We start from the raw sequence: 14,980 nt of genomic DNA, 5'->3' as shown, positions 1-14,980 counted from the left end.
GTACAAAAAAAAGAAAAAAAAAGAAAAAGAAAGGTCTTTATTGATGCCAGGGGCTTAAGTGGAGAGGAAATATTTTGAGAATGATGAAGGCAATTAATATACAAATATGCTTTACACAATTGATGTATGCATGGATTGTGATAAGAGTAGTGTGAACCCCTAATAAAACGATTAAAAAATAAAGAGCTTTATATAAAAGAACAATTGCATATTGAGAAAACATCACAGGCCAGTCTAGATCAAGTTCATAAGTCTGATATTAGTCCATAACTCTAATACCAATCTGTATATTCCTCTTCAGACTCATGAAGCACATGCAATGATGCCGAATGCAGGATGATCACAGGCCAATGGGCGGAAAGTCTTGCGGATCCAGTGACAATGGAAGCATCTCAGTGCTGGCAGGGTCTCCACTTGCTCCTCATCTCCAGGGTCCTGTTTCCATCAGTGTCGCTCCATGGGTCTTGTCAGCAGGAATGTCTCACAGGGAGTCTATGTGTCCTGCCTCCACGGAGTTTTTAATCTCCTTAGCACCACTAAAGAGGCCATCAAACTGTGACCTCACTGGCAGGCTAAACTTCAGCTTTTCACTCTTCATGGTCTCAAGATGGCAACAGTCCAGCTCATTTCCTGGCACGACAGTAACACTTTTGGCTGCACTATCAGAGTGGTGGCCCTTGTGGTCCACATGGCATCCAGGGAAAGCTTCTGGACAAAACGCTTTCAACATTGCTGATTTGGTGTTATTTTTTTATTTTTTTACTTTTTAGTATTTTATTTTATTTATTTTTTTCCCTCTTCTTTTTTTTTCTTTTTCTTTTTAACAATTTACTGGGGCTCATACAATTCTTTTCACAGTTCATACATATACATACATCAATTGTATAAAGCACATCTGTACAGTCTTTGCCCTAATCATTTTTTTCTCTTTTCTTCTTTTACATTTTATTAGGGACTCATACAACTCTTACCACAATCCATACATATACATACATCAATTGTATAAAGCACATCCATACATTCCCTGCCCCAATCATTCTCAAGGCATTTGCTCTCCACTTCAGCCCCTTGCATCAGGTCCTCTTTTTTTGGTGTTATTTTTAAAGAAGAACTAGCTCTGATGAACTTCAGATGCATGGTGACAGACAGGATAGACGCTGAGTGCTTTCTTTTTAATTATTGATTTTTTTTACTTCCAATTATATTATCATTTCATAGATTTTACCACATCAAGTGGCTATGAAATCTTATTCCTTTTGATGCTCAAGTTGCACTAAATTTGCTGTGTGAGAGCCCTTTCAATCTGGAGCATGCGTTCCTTAAAAAGGAACAAAAACTATGATTATTTTTACCTTTGTATTTTCAAACTGTTTACAAAATTTCAAAACCCAAAGAAAAGTCAAAAGAATAGCGCATTACATACGAAAGAGATGCAATGGTTCATTTGATATTTTTCCTGTCCCAGATCTGGAGCCAGCCATTTCTCTAAGGAATCTGATTTCATTTTTTTTGGAATTGGTATTTAGAAATGAAGATCTGGGTGGTAAAGGAGCCCGTTGATACTAGGCTGACATTTGCCTATGGGGTCCCCCTCGTAGCCTCCAGCTGACTGTAGCTTTCAAGCAGTCTACTGATTCTTCTCTGTTCCTAAGTGCGTCTTCTCCAATCCTTTCTTTATCCTGCTGAGGGAGTGATTCCAGTGGGTCATGGGAACAGAGCCTTTCTTCACAGATTTCTCTTCTTTCTATTCTTCACATCAGTTTGAGAAACTCCTCTCCTACATCATTTGGTTCTGCAAAGATGTACATCACTGGGACAACCTCCTGCCATGGAGGTGGCTTATGACCCAGGCTCCCCTCCCATCCAGAATGGTTAGTTAAGGCCTGGGAATATGACTGTAGTAGTTACATACTTTCATGTCAACTTGATATATAAAAGTGTAGGGGTGGAGTCTAGACTATCAGACAGGTCACAGCCTCATGGTACTTCCTGTAGGTGTGGCCTTCTCATAAGAGGGGCCCTGGGACCTCCCCCCCTCTCTCTGCCTTCACCTTCTTGTTCATGAACCGTGTTGAGACCTGCATCAGCCTTGTGATGTGGCACCACTGTTTGATCCACACAACTCTGCACCCACCAGCACGTGATCTTCCTGAATTCTGCTTCACTGCATGTGCCTACATGAGTCTGAAGAGGGATTCATGGACTAGTATCTGGCTTATGGATTTGTATTGGACTTATGCACTTGATCTCTACTGGTTGGGATGTTTTCGTGATATATAATTACTCTTTGATATAAATCTATTTCTTATACATATATCAGTGTCTCTGGATTTGTATCTCTAGTCAACCTGGCTTAACACAATGACCCAAGTAGGACTGGTAACTCTCCCAGAGTTAATGAATGCTGCCAGAGAAAGAAGTTCTGAGTCCTTGGGTGTTATAGACAGTTGATGCATTCAGCTGATAAATGAAAGGTGGGTGGTTTGGATCCACCAGAGGTGCTTCAGAAGAAGATCTGACCGTCTACTTCTATTAGAAAGTAGATTGTTAGGTTTTGGGAAACTCTGTAGACATGAAGAATTTGAAGGGAACTGGTTCATCAGGGCAGTGGCGCTGTGCTTCAGTGGTAGAATGTTAGCTTTCCATGTGGGACACCCAGGCTCCTTTGTGCCCTAGCAGTTGCTACACTGGGAAAAAGGGAGTTTGGAGCTACTCATTCCTTCTTACCTCTTGCTTTCCCCTTGAAGACAGCATGCAGAATGAATTCAAGCAGTTGATAAACACAAAGTCCTGATGGCATTAGTTGGGTTCTTGAATCTAGCACTACTAGAAATACGCAGGTCTTGTAAGCAGATATTAGGGAGTTTGCCCCTTACTTAATCAATATGAATTGCGTTTCTATCACTTGTGAATAAATGTCATTATTTCCTTTTCACTTTTAAAATATTTGACTGGTTATTCTCTCCACCCTAAGCGTTCCTTCTCCAATCCTTGTTTTCATCCTCCTGATGGAGCGACTCTAAGGGATCATGGTAACACATGCAAATTTAATGGCATCTTATAATGACCAAGGTCGCACAATTCCCCCATGATATTTTGTAATTAACATCATGAGCCACGACCTGTGCCCTCCACCCCAGCCCCGCACTTTGAGGAAGAATGAATATAAATTGATGCCTTGTAGTATATTTGGTAGATATCTGAGTGTTCCTTGTTAATTCTGAGGCTCTTATCTTGAGTTACTGGGAATATATAAATGGCATTTGCATGTTAGAAACAAGCAGAAAGTAATTGTTCTTTTTTCTTCTTTAGGTCCTTGTAGATCCAAAACTGATATTAAAGACCTGTCTTCCTAGTTGTGTAATTCTTAGAAGACTAGTTATAGGATAATGTTTACCCTCCCCCAAATACAACTACTACCTCTGGCCTAGGTTGCATGACATTTATATGTAATTATTTATTATTACCAGGCCAGGAAAACAAACTTTACAATGCATACCTTCAAATGCTTTATGGACACATTAAAGCCAGACCTTGCCTTCAACTACAGAGGGAAATTCTTGAAGTATGAGGTGATAGCTAATAGATTCAGGACTTCTCTGCTCCTCATTGGAGTCCTTGTTCTACCAATTTGGAAATGGGCACCTTAAGAGTTCCTACTTCATTTACCCAAACACTAAAATATTGGAGAAAAAAACTTGTCACCTGGGCCCGTATAAAAGTGGCCATTGACATACTAAGATAAACACATAATACAATTTTCAAATAATATATATCCAGAGTATAGGCGATTGCACAAAGAGTGAAGGATATACATATGACTCAAATCCTTAACCTTTACCTAGTGGACATCATCCCGGCCCAGTTCTTTGATGAGGTTAGGGCTCATGGAGGGCTTAACACAAATTTTCTTCAGTTAGTATTTTGAATCCTACAAGGGGAAGGTTATTTATACCTGGTGAATTTTTGTGATTTGATTGCTGTAATAGGTAAGTTTATTGTGCCAACCTGCCATTAAGAATATGTAGGATTTATAAGGTCGCAATTTGATTGGAGAGCAAAGAGATAAATGTCTTGGCAAGCCCCAACTCTCTCTCTCTCTCTCTCGTTCCTGGTGATCAGAACAGCGTGTGGTTGCCTTAGGTAGTTCTCTGCCTCAACTTGCTAGATACACTGCTCCTGGGACACCCAACCCTTGGATTGTGTTGCTAGAGCTTGAGGTTCCTTTGAGACCTGCTTCACCATGCTGCTGGTGTATACATTGCTTGAGGTTGGGACTGTCAGATTCTGTCGTCTGGCTGACTGTTGGTGACCTGCCCTGCTGGATTGCCTGTACTGCTCTACAGAAGACTCAGCTGTCTGCTTCTTTGACTTTGGACCCAGCAGCCTTTGTGAGTTGAAAGATTTCCAGTATATTAACTGTTCCACGGAAGTGAGTTGAACTGAGCCCTCCGTATTGCTGTGTGGACTAATTAGCTGTTATATTCCTTCGGACTCTATCTATCTATCTATCTATCTATCTATCTATCTATCTATCTATCTATCTATCTATCTATCTATCTATAATTATAAGTGTCCTGGTTTGTTTCTCTGGAGAACCCTTTCTAACATAATTGGTATTAGGAGTGGGGTGGAATTTGCAATGCTGTCAAGACTAAAAGGAACTGCATTCTTCAATCGGTATGTGATCACACTATTGGGAGGGAGAGCCAGCTTGTCCACATCCTTCACCAGCACCAAACAGTTACTTGAGGTCAACGGAACAGGAAAATGTAACATCAGTTCACTATATTATGACATTATGCTGATTGGACCTACTAAGGAGGATGTATCAAAGACTCTAGATTCATTGGTACAATGTCTGTGTGCAAGAGGCTGGGAACTCAACCCAACGAAGATTCAGGCACCCTCCACATAAGTAAAATTTCTAGGGATCTAGTAGTGTGGGGCATGTTGAGATATTCCTACTAATGTGAAGAAGAAGTTATTGCATCTGGCTCCCCTCAACAACTAATCAGGAGGCACAACGCATAGTGGGCCCCTTTGGATTTTGGAGGCAACATATCTCTCACTTGGGTGTTTTCTAATTCAACCTATTTATCAAGCGAGATGAAAGAATTCCAATTTTAAGTGGGACTCAGAACAAGAAAAGGCTCTGCAACTGGTTCAGCCTGCTGTGCAAGTTGCTTTGCCACTGAGACAATATGATCCAACTGACCCAATGGTGCTAGAGGTGTCAGTTGTAGATAGAGATGCAGTGTGAAGTCTTTGGCAGGCCCCCATTGGTGAATCACAGTGGAGACCATTAGAGTTTTGAAGTAAAATCCTGCCATCCTCTGCAGACAACTATTCCCCATTTGAAAAACAGCTATTGACCTGTTACTTGGCCTTAGTGAAGACTGAACGTCTCACCATGGGCCACCAAGTCACCATGAAAATTGAGTTTCCCATCATGAACTGGGTATTGTCTGACCCACATACTCATAACATTGGACATGCACAGCAACACTCCATTGTTAAATGGAAGTGGTGTATACAAGATCAGGCTAGAGCAGGACCTGAAGGAACAAGTAAGCTGCATGAAGAAGGAGCCCAAATACCCACAGTCTCCACTCCTGTCACAGTATCTCCCTTCTCCCAGTCTGTACCTATGGGCTCCTGGGGAGTTCCTTATGATAACTGAACTTAAGAACAGAAAATTAATTCTTGGTTTATGTGGATTTGAACGATATGCAGGTGCCACTTGTAAGTGGACAGCAACAGCATTACAGCCCCTTTCTCTGATCTCCCTAAAGGACCATGGTGAAGGGAAATCCTACCATTGGGCAGGACTTTGAGCAGTGCACCTGGCCACTCAGTTTTCTTGGAAGGAGAAATGGTCTAATGTGAAATTGTATATTGATTCATGTGCTGTGGTTAATGGCTTGGCTGGATGGTCAGGGAATTGGAAGGAACATGATTGGAAAATTCGTGACAAGGAGGTGTGGGGAAGAGGTATGTGGATAGACCTATCTGAATGGGCCAAGAAAGTAGATAATTGTGCCTCATGTGGACGCTCACCAAAAAGTTACTTCTGAAGAGGAGTACTTTAACGCTCAAGTGGATAAGATGACATGCACGGAGGAGACTAGTCCTCCTCTTTCCTCTGCACTCCTGTCATCATCCAATGGGCACATGAACAAAATGGACATGGTGGCAGGGATAGAGGTTGTGCATAGGTGCTGCAACATGGACTTCCACTCACCATGGCTGACTTGGCCACTGCCACTGCTAAATGCCCTGTTTGCCAGCAGCAGAAACCAACGTTGAGTCCAAGACATGGGATCATTCCTCGGGGAGATCAACTGGCAACCTGCTGGAAAGTTGATTACATAGGGCCACTTCCATTGTGGAGGGGGCAGCGTTTTGTTCTTACTGGAATAGACACCTACTCTGGATATGGATTTGCCTTCTCTGCATACAATGCTTCTGCCAAAACTATTATTTGTGGACTTACAGAATGCCTCATCCACCGGCATGGAATCCCACATAGCATTGCTTCAGATCAAGAAACTCACTTCACAACAAATGAAGTGTGGTAATGGACCCATTCCAATGGAATCCACTGGTTGTATCATGTTACTCATTGTCTTGAATAAGGTGGTTTGATAGAATGATGGAATGGCCTCATAAAGACACCTTTACAATGCCAGCTAGGTGGCAAAAACTTGTGGGGCTCTGGTAATTCTCTCCCAAAGGCTGTATATACCCTAAACCAGCAGCCAATATGTGACGCTGTATCTCCAATAGCTAGGACTCATGGGTCCAGGAAGTAAGGGGTGGAAGCTGGCGTGGCACCCTTCATCATTACTCCTAGTGATCCACTTGCTGCAATTTTGCTTCCTATCCCAGCAACCCCATGGCTTTAGACCTGGAGGTCCTGGTCCCGAAGGAAATAATCCTCCCACCTGGAAACACAGCATGATTCCACTAAACAGGCAGCTGAGAATGTCCCCTAGCCACTTTGGGCATCTCATGACTTTGGACCAACAGGTCAGGGAGTGTGTCACTGTACTGAGTGGTGTGATTAATCCTGATTACCATGGAGAAATTGGACTGGTGCTACATAATGGAGGTAAAGAAGAATATATCTGGAATACAGGAGATCCCATAGGCCGACTCTTAGTGCTATCATGCCCTGTGAGAAAAGTAAATAGTAAACTACAGCAACCTAATCCTGACAGGATGTATAATGACCCAGACCCCTCAGGAATGAAGGTCTGGGTCACCCCACCAGGCAAACAACCAGGGTCAGATGAGGTGCTGGCTGGGGGCAAAGGTAATACAGAAGGTATTATAAGAAGGTAGTTATACCTATAAGTTACAACCATGAGATCAATTGCAAAATTGAGGTTTGTGATGGTCAGTTATCGTCTTTATATGTGCTTGTTGAATATCTTTCCTTTTTTCTTGTATAATGTACCAGATACAATTAGATTCAGTGTGTTTTCATCGACATTTATGACAGATGTTTGATGTTAGGTATAAGAGTGTTTTCATTAATGTCTGGAAATTATATATGGCTTAATAATTTTGTACAGGTGCCAAGTTGGCAAGGGGTGGAATGTGATAGGTCGGTTTATTGTGCTAACCTGGCCAATAAGCACATGTGAGATTAATAAGGTTTCAGTTTGATTTGAGGGCAAAGAGATAAATGGCTTGGTGAGCCCAGCTTCTCCCTCTCTTGTTCTCTGTTGATCAGACCAGCATACAGCTGCCTTAGATAGTTCTCTGCCTCAACTTTCGAGGTACACTACCCTGGGCACACCCATCCCTTGGATCATGTCGCTAGATCTTGAGGCTCCTTTGAGACCTGTTTTGCCCGGTGCTGGTGTATACATCAGTTGAGCTTGGGACTGTTGGATTTGGTCATCTGGCTGACTGTTGCTGACCTACCCAGCTGGACTATCTGTATTGCTCTATGGAATTCTCAGCTAGGCTTCCTTGACTTTGGACCTAGCAGCCTTCGTGAGTTGAAAGACTTCTAGCATATTAACTGTTCCACGCAATTGAGTTGAACTGAGCCCTCTGTACTGCTGTGTGGACTAATTAGCTGTTATATTCCTTCGGGCTGTATAGATCTATATCTATCTATCTCTATCTCTATGATCTATCAATCAATCAATCAATCCATCCATCCATCAATCAATCATCTCTCTATATAATTATAAGTGTCCTGGTTTGTTTCTCTTGAGAAGCCTGTCTAACACAGTTGCTCACTTTGGACACAAGGACAGAAAGGACAACTCCCCGGTTGAAGACATTATGGCTGGTAGATTAGAAGGCCTGTGAAAACGAGAAAGCTCTCCAATGACCTGGAACTGCACAGTGGGCTCAAGCATCCCTATTATTGTGAGGATGGCACAGGAGGGGCACATCTCATTTCCTTTTGTTATACATAAAGTGGCTATGAGTTGAAGCCAAGTTGATGGCTCTGAGAACAACAAAGTCACACAATTGGTAAAGGTGGATCTGAGAATTGAGTACAGGTCTCTGTGAATCCAAAGATACTTTTAAATTAGTCAACAGCTTGATGCATATTTCCCAACTGTGACAACCTCTAAAGCTCTCTTTAGCAGAAAGGTTATTGCCTGTGATTACCCTCAGGATTGCATCACTTCTAGCGCTGCCAAGGGATTACACAACTTGGAGGACAGCTCTTTAAGATCAGGTCTTAAAGCAGGAAATATAGGACAATTACTTTCTGCTAGTTTTTAATGAGGCTCTCAGGGAATATGGCCCCTGTGGCCATGGAGACTCCTGGTTAGGGCACACTCTGCGATTCCACCAAATGCCCATTCTGCACATAAGACCGAGTCCAGCTCTCTACTTAAACACATGTAGTTTGCAAACTTCAGCAAGAAGTCTTCGTCCTTCCCACCAATAACCTCTTTCCAGGTGTGTAAAAGTGAAATGAGCTTGGGATTCCTGGCGACAGTGAGGATTGCAATTCTTCTCAGGTAAGAGCCACACCGGTGGAGACTTCACCAATAGCTGCTTGTTAGGGTGGAAAACCTTCAAGGGATGCTCCTCACTCAGTCCTTACTAAGTGAAGTCAGAGTTCTACGATCATCAGTTGTTTCCTGGGATCACCAAAAATGACCAGTAGATGTCCAATTTAGTTATGGGTCCTCGATCTATGGGGATTACAAGTTGGGTGAATTTCTTCCTTACATTAAAAAAATTATTTTAGGTAAAAGTGTAGAGAGCTAATAAGTTTCCCATTTGACAGTTTGTACATAAAGGGTTCCATGATACTGGTGGCTGTGTTCCCCACAATACATCAGCGTTCTTGCCTATTTTCACCATGGGTTCCCATTTTTGTTCACCTGCATTTTTTCACACCTTCCTGCCTGCCCATCTTTGCTTTTGGACAAATTGGCTGAGTTTTGGCCTATATCTTTGGGATAGTTTCGTTTTAGTTTTATCAGTCTGTCTTGGAGCACTTAGTGGACACACCAAGAAGTCTTGATTAAGACCTCTGGAAAGTTTCTGTAAATGAACCCACAAAGAAGGGGCTCAGGAGGAGGCAGCACCAATGTGTTTCTCACTTTGGAATTAGTGTTTGGTGGTTGGTAGATTTCTCCAAGCATGTGTGTTAAAGTATGTGTACCATATATCCAGTTTACAAATGAAGAAACCGGGGGACCAAAATGTTCTTTCACTATAGATTTGCCCTGGAGTTACCTTTTCCCATTTTTATTTTTTTGTTCATAGAAAATAACTTTTTCTCTTTTTAAAAAATGTAAATAATTTTATTGGGGCCTCATACAACTCATCACAATCCATAGATCCATCAATATGTCGAGCACATTTGTACATTTGTTACCATCATCATTCTCAAAACATTTTCTTTCTGCTTGAGCGCTTGATATCAGCTCTTCATTTTTGCCCATCACTCCTGCTGCCCCCAAGAACCCTTGATAATATATAAATTAATATTATTTTTGCCATGTCTTACACTGTTTGAAGTCTCTCTTCACTAACTTCTCTGTTTTCTGTGCTCCAGGGAGGGGATTCTATGTAGATCCTTGTGGTTGATTCCTCCTTTTTTACCTCACCATTTCTCTACCCTCCCAGTATTACCACTCTCACCACTGACCTTGAGGGGTTCATCTGACCAGGATTCCTTGTGTTTCCAATTCCTCTCTGTACCAGTGTACATCCTCTGGTCCTGCCAGTTTTGCAAAGTAAAATTGAGATCATGGTAATGGCATGGGTGGGGGGTAGGGGAGGAAGCATTAAAGAACTAGAGGTAAGTCGTATGTTTCATCATTGCTACACTTCTCCTTGACTGTGGTCCTGCCTGATGTCTTGATCTGTTGCCAATCTCAATTTTTGTGACCGATTTCCTTTGTTTTCCATTATTTATAATTCAGCCCTGTGGTTGTGAATCCTTTGGACGCCATTGTGGGCTGATGGTGATGATCTCCCTCATCCGCATCATCCTTATCCTGCTTCGGACTTAGGAAAGGGATCACTATTAAAAATAAACTAAAGATGATGAAACGGAAACTCTGAGAAGTTAAGAATTCCCTCCCAGTCCACATCATTGAAGGCATTGATGATATCAGCTGCCTCAACTACATGCTTTCCATGTGCAGTCTCTACCATAGCTTTTGTCCATGATGAAATACAGGTCTTAAAGACTCTGTTAATATTGTATATTTATAATGTTTTAAAACATTTATTAAAATAATCACAGTAATGGTAGAAAATTCAAACAGTACACAAGGATATACAGTTAAAACCACTTTCACAATTTTTTGAGCATGCTCTCAGAAGTACTGTCTATGCACAAGTGTGTCCATTGATCTTGCTAATGAAAAAAATAGAAGTTCAGAGAGTTCCAGTTGTGGGTTGAAATCTCCAGGGTTAAAAAAGTCTAAAGAATTACATAAGGTGGACAGAAATTTCCCCTTGAGATTCTCCTAATATCTCACCTCAATCATCTTTTTCCAGATTAAAACGTTCTTCCTGTGCTGTCTGCATCTGGGCTCAGGTCTACATGCCCATGAGCAGAGCAAACCAGTCCACTGTGTCTGAGTTCCTCCTCCTGGGTCTCGCCAAGCAGCCCCAGCAACAGCAGCTCCTCTTCGTGCTCTTCCTGAGCATGTACCTGGTCACGGTCCTGGGCAACCTGCTCATCATCCTGGCCATCAGCACAGACTCCTGCTTGCACACCCCCATGTACTTCTTCCTCAGCAACCTGTCTTTCGTGGACATCTGCTTCACATCTACCACTATCCCCAAGATGCTGGTCAACCACATCCTTGGGAGTCAGACCATCTCCTTCTTGGGGTGTTTTACTCAGATGTATTTTCTTTTTACGTTTGCCAACATGGACAATTTCCTCTTGGCTGTGATGGCCTATGATCGCTTTGTTGCTGTGTGTCACCCTTTACACTACACAACTAAGATGAGCCCTCAGCTCTGTGCCCTGATGGTCATTGGATCGTGGGTTGTTGCCAACCTGAATGTCCTACTGCACATCCTGCTGATGACTCGGCTTTCTTTCTGTGCAGACAACAGGATCCCTCATTACTTCTGTGATGCAACTCCTCTCCTGAAACTCTCCTGCTCTGACACATACCTCAATGAAATGATGATTCATACTGAGGGGGGCTTGATAATGATCACCCCATTTGTTTGCATCCTGATATCCTACATTTGCATCACCACTGCTGTCCTGAGAGTGCCATCCACAAAGGGAAAGTGGAAAGCCTTCTCCACCTGTGGCTCCCACCTGGCTGTGGTAGCTCTTTTCTATGGCACCATCATTGCTGTGTATTTCAACCCTTCATCCTCCAACTCAGATGAGACAGACCCTGCCGCTACTGTGTTGTACACGGTGGTGACCCCCATGCTGAACCCCTTCATCTATAGCCTGAGGAACAAGGACTTGAAAAGGGCTCTGAGAAAGGTGATTGGGAGAAAGAAGTTTTCTACCCAGTGACAGCATCAGAGGTGCATGTCACTCAGAGGAAAACTTCTTTCTCACCAATTGACTCTGAGTTGTTCTGTCAACGTCCGTCTGAAAAGAAGCATGTTGCTAGGAGTATGGAAGGCTATCATTACTTACCTATTAGTAGACTGGGATTTACCTGTAACCCTGCTACATGTGCCACGTAATGAGACTTCATTGTGACAACTAACTCGTGAATTCTTTTGTGTTCCCAAGTGTTACTTTGCAGACTGTCAGCTTGAAAAGACACAAGCAAAATATCTTGAATATTAAAATGACCTGGTAAGTTTTGAAAGTGCCCTGATGTCTAGTCCCCAGCACTGGCCAAATAAACCAGAATCTCTGGGGTAGACCTGACACTAAAAATTTAAGTGTGTTCTTAGATGTTTCTACCGTGTAGTCATGATCACAAATTACTGGTTTGCATTATACTTTTTAATATGTTCTCCATGATGGCCATCTATAACGTTTGGGTCTCAAAACTCTCACAAATTATCCTTGAGACTCAGACAAAATCCACGCAGAGAGAAATCTGAGGACTTGAGTGGGTAATACCATTTCTGAGGAGGAGCGAGGCTCTGGTGGCCTCTGTGGTCTTGAGCACCAAGAGGCGAAGAAGTACACATGCATGGCCCTCTGGTTCGGATGCCTTTATTTATATTGGGGTGGGCTTCAGCCGGGATTACGTCTTTGGTATCAGGAAAATAAATCAATTATTTTCCATTCTCTCTTCCAAGATCAACTACTATTATTTTCTTTTCATGTAAGTCACCCCCTCCACATACCACACCTTCAAGAACCACCTCCAGGATCCCCTACCCCTACCTCCAGGAGACCTTCCTGACTCCCTGTTCTATTTTTATTTGGGTTGATTGCACGCTATACTTTAACCCTTTGCCTTTCACCTCTTTCTCTTCCACGAGGCTTTCCAAAGATTGTGAGATGCCCCAGATTTAAACAAATACGATGTTCATTTGCATGTCTAGTGCCTGCTTCTCGGCAGTAATCAATTTAAGGGTGAAAGAAAAAAGAAAAAAAAGAGAAGAATGGAGGAATGAATATTGCCTTAACTTTCATTTGAGTAGAGATTTTAGAAAGACAACAAAACTACTAGTCCAAAAGTTTGAACCTATCAGAAATGTTTTTGGAAGATCAAAATTAATAAAAATATAAGATGAAAATAACCTGTAATGTTGCCACTTAAAATAGACATAGATTTCTATGCATAGAGGCTTACAAAAATTGCCTACAATTTATCTGTGTCATTCTACAGCCTGTCTTTTCCAGTTACTTGTCCCTGTATTAGTAAAGATTTTAAAAATGTGATTTTAATCGCTGCGTGATATTTTATTGCATGGATATAATAAAACTTGCTTGAGAAACTTTTCCATTGTGGTCTTTCTGCTAAAGCAGCACTAGAACACTATGACAATACCTACATCTTTAAAATATACTTCAAATAAACATGTGGAAAATTTGAGAGTCAAATCCATAGTGCCTTTATTTATTATGCATACTGAGTGAATAATGTCTTTTTTGCTTGTTTCTGTTTGTCTATATACTGTAGCATTTACATAGCCAAACCCTTGTCATTGTAACCATGTTAAAATGTTCCCGGTGGAGCCGCAGTGGTATAATGGATTGGTAACCCAGAGGCTAGTATTTTTAACCAAACAATGAGTCCTGAGCAGTTATTACCAGTGACTACACATACTCTCATGTGCCCGGCTAGCTCAGTCGGTAGAGCATGAGACTCTTAATCTCAGGGTCGTGGGTTCGAGCCCCATGTTGGGCGTTCTGTTTTACACGGCAAACCCTGGTGGTCTAGTGGTTACGAGTTGTCCTGCAATCCTCAATGTCGCCAGTTCGGAACCAGTAGTCTTTGTACTGGAGAGAGGGACGGACCTTCTTGGAAACTCACAGGTCATGAAGTTTATAGGGCCACTATGAGCCGCCATGGATTCGATGTCCTTACGTGTTTTTGAATTGAAGAGGCTACACGTGGAGCCCTGCTGGCGTAGAGAGTTCCGTGGTTGTCGTCGGTCGGCAATGTGAATTCACCAGTCACTCTGAGAAAGAAAAGAGTCTTTTTGCTCCGGTAAAGATTTTTAGCCTCGGAGACTGTTGGGGAGAATTCTACACTATGCTGAGGGTCGCTAGGAGTCAGAATTGACCGATGGCAGGGTTTTGTTGATTCACTTGATCCAGGAGGGGCGACAGAAAGCAACATTTGGTGTGGCTGGTAGCTCTAGGGCAGCGGTTATCAACCTGTGGGTCGCGATCCCTTTGGCGGGTGGGGGGTGTGTGTGGTGTGTGTCAAAAGACCCTGACCCTTTGACAGGGGTCACTGGATTCAAAACACTAACAAAAAGACAATTATGAAATAGCAACGAAAATAATTTATTGTTAGGGCGTCATCACAACATGAACTGTATTAAAGGGTGGTGGCATTAGGAAGGTTGAGAACCACTGGTCTAGGGATATGGTTCTCGCTTAGGATGTGACAAGTCTTGGGTTGGAATTCCAGACAAACTCTTGGGTTTTTAACCAAATAATTTCTTTTCATAGAGATGTGATCAAGATCAGCACTTCAGGTAGCTAGAAGGTTCTTGTATAGCTCAATTGGTAGAGCATGGGGTTTTAAGTTCCAGGGTTGTGGGTTTGAGCCCACATTGGGTAAAGTGTTTTACCTTCTATAGGACCGTTTTCCACGAACTAGAGCTACTCTCTTGCTGAAAGAGACACAGAATGCAGGCTGTTTAAAACAAACAAATGTCTCTCAATTCCTCTTGTGGGACAACAGCTCTATCCCTGATATTCAAAGTCAACTGATTTTGGGGGCCAGTTCCCCATGACTGCTTCTAACTCTGGCAAAGTGTCTGTGACCCCTCCATTGACCCCAACTACATGGTCTACATTTTCCATGACAAGTTCAATGGCACTATCAAGGCTGAGAACGAAAGGGTGTCATCAGTG

At 42.4% G+C, this 14,980-nt stretch overlaps 1 protein-coding gene and 1 non-coding gene across 2 annotated transcripts; both read left to right on the top strand.

Annotated features, from left to right (window-relative positions):
- The first annotated feature begins 11,047 nt into the window (after nucleotides 1–11,047).
- LOC142423079 (olfactory receptor 1f45-like) lies at nucleotides 11,048–11,995 on the top strand. The gene has a single exon (XM_075528255.1). The coding sequence runs from the start codon at nucleotides 11,048–11,050 to the stop codon at nucleotides 11,993–11,995; it is 948 nt and encodes a 315-aa protein (XP_075384370.1).
- Nucleotides 11,996–13,726: 1,731 nt separating this feature from the next.
- Nucleotides 13,727–13,799, top strand: TRNAK-CUU (transfer RNA lysine (anticodon CUU)). The gene has a single exon. It is a non-coding gene; the product is annotated as a tRNA-Lys (tRNA).
- Nucleotides 13,800–14,980: the final 1,181 nt, after the last annotated feature.

This window comes from Tenrec ecaudatus, chromosome 12 (assembly GCF_050624435.1).
Source record: "Tenrec ecaudatus isolate mTenEca1 chromosome 12, mTenEca1.hap1, whole genome shotgun sequence".
Classification (NCBI taxonomy): Eukaryota; Metazoa; Chordata; class Mammalia; order Afrosoricida; family Tenrecidae; genus Tenrec; species Tenrec ecaudatus.
The sequence above is the reverse complement of the archived record's forward strand: the minus strand, read 5'-3'. Positions and strand labels throughout refer to the sequence as shown.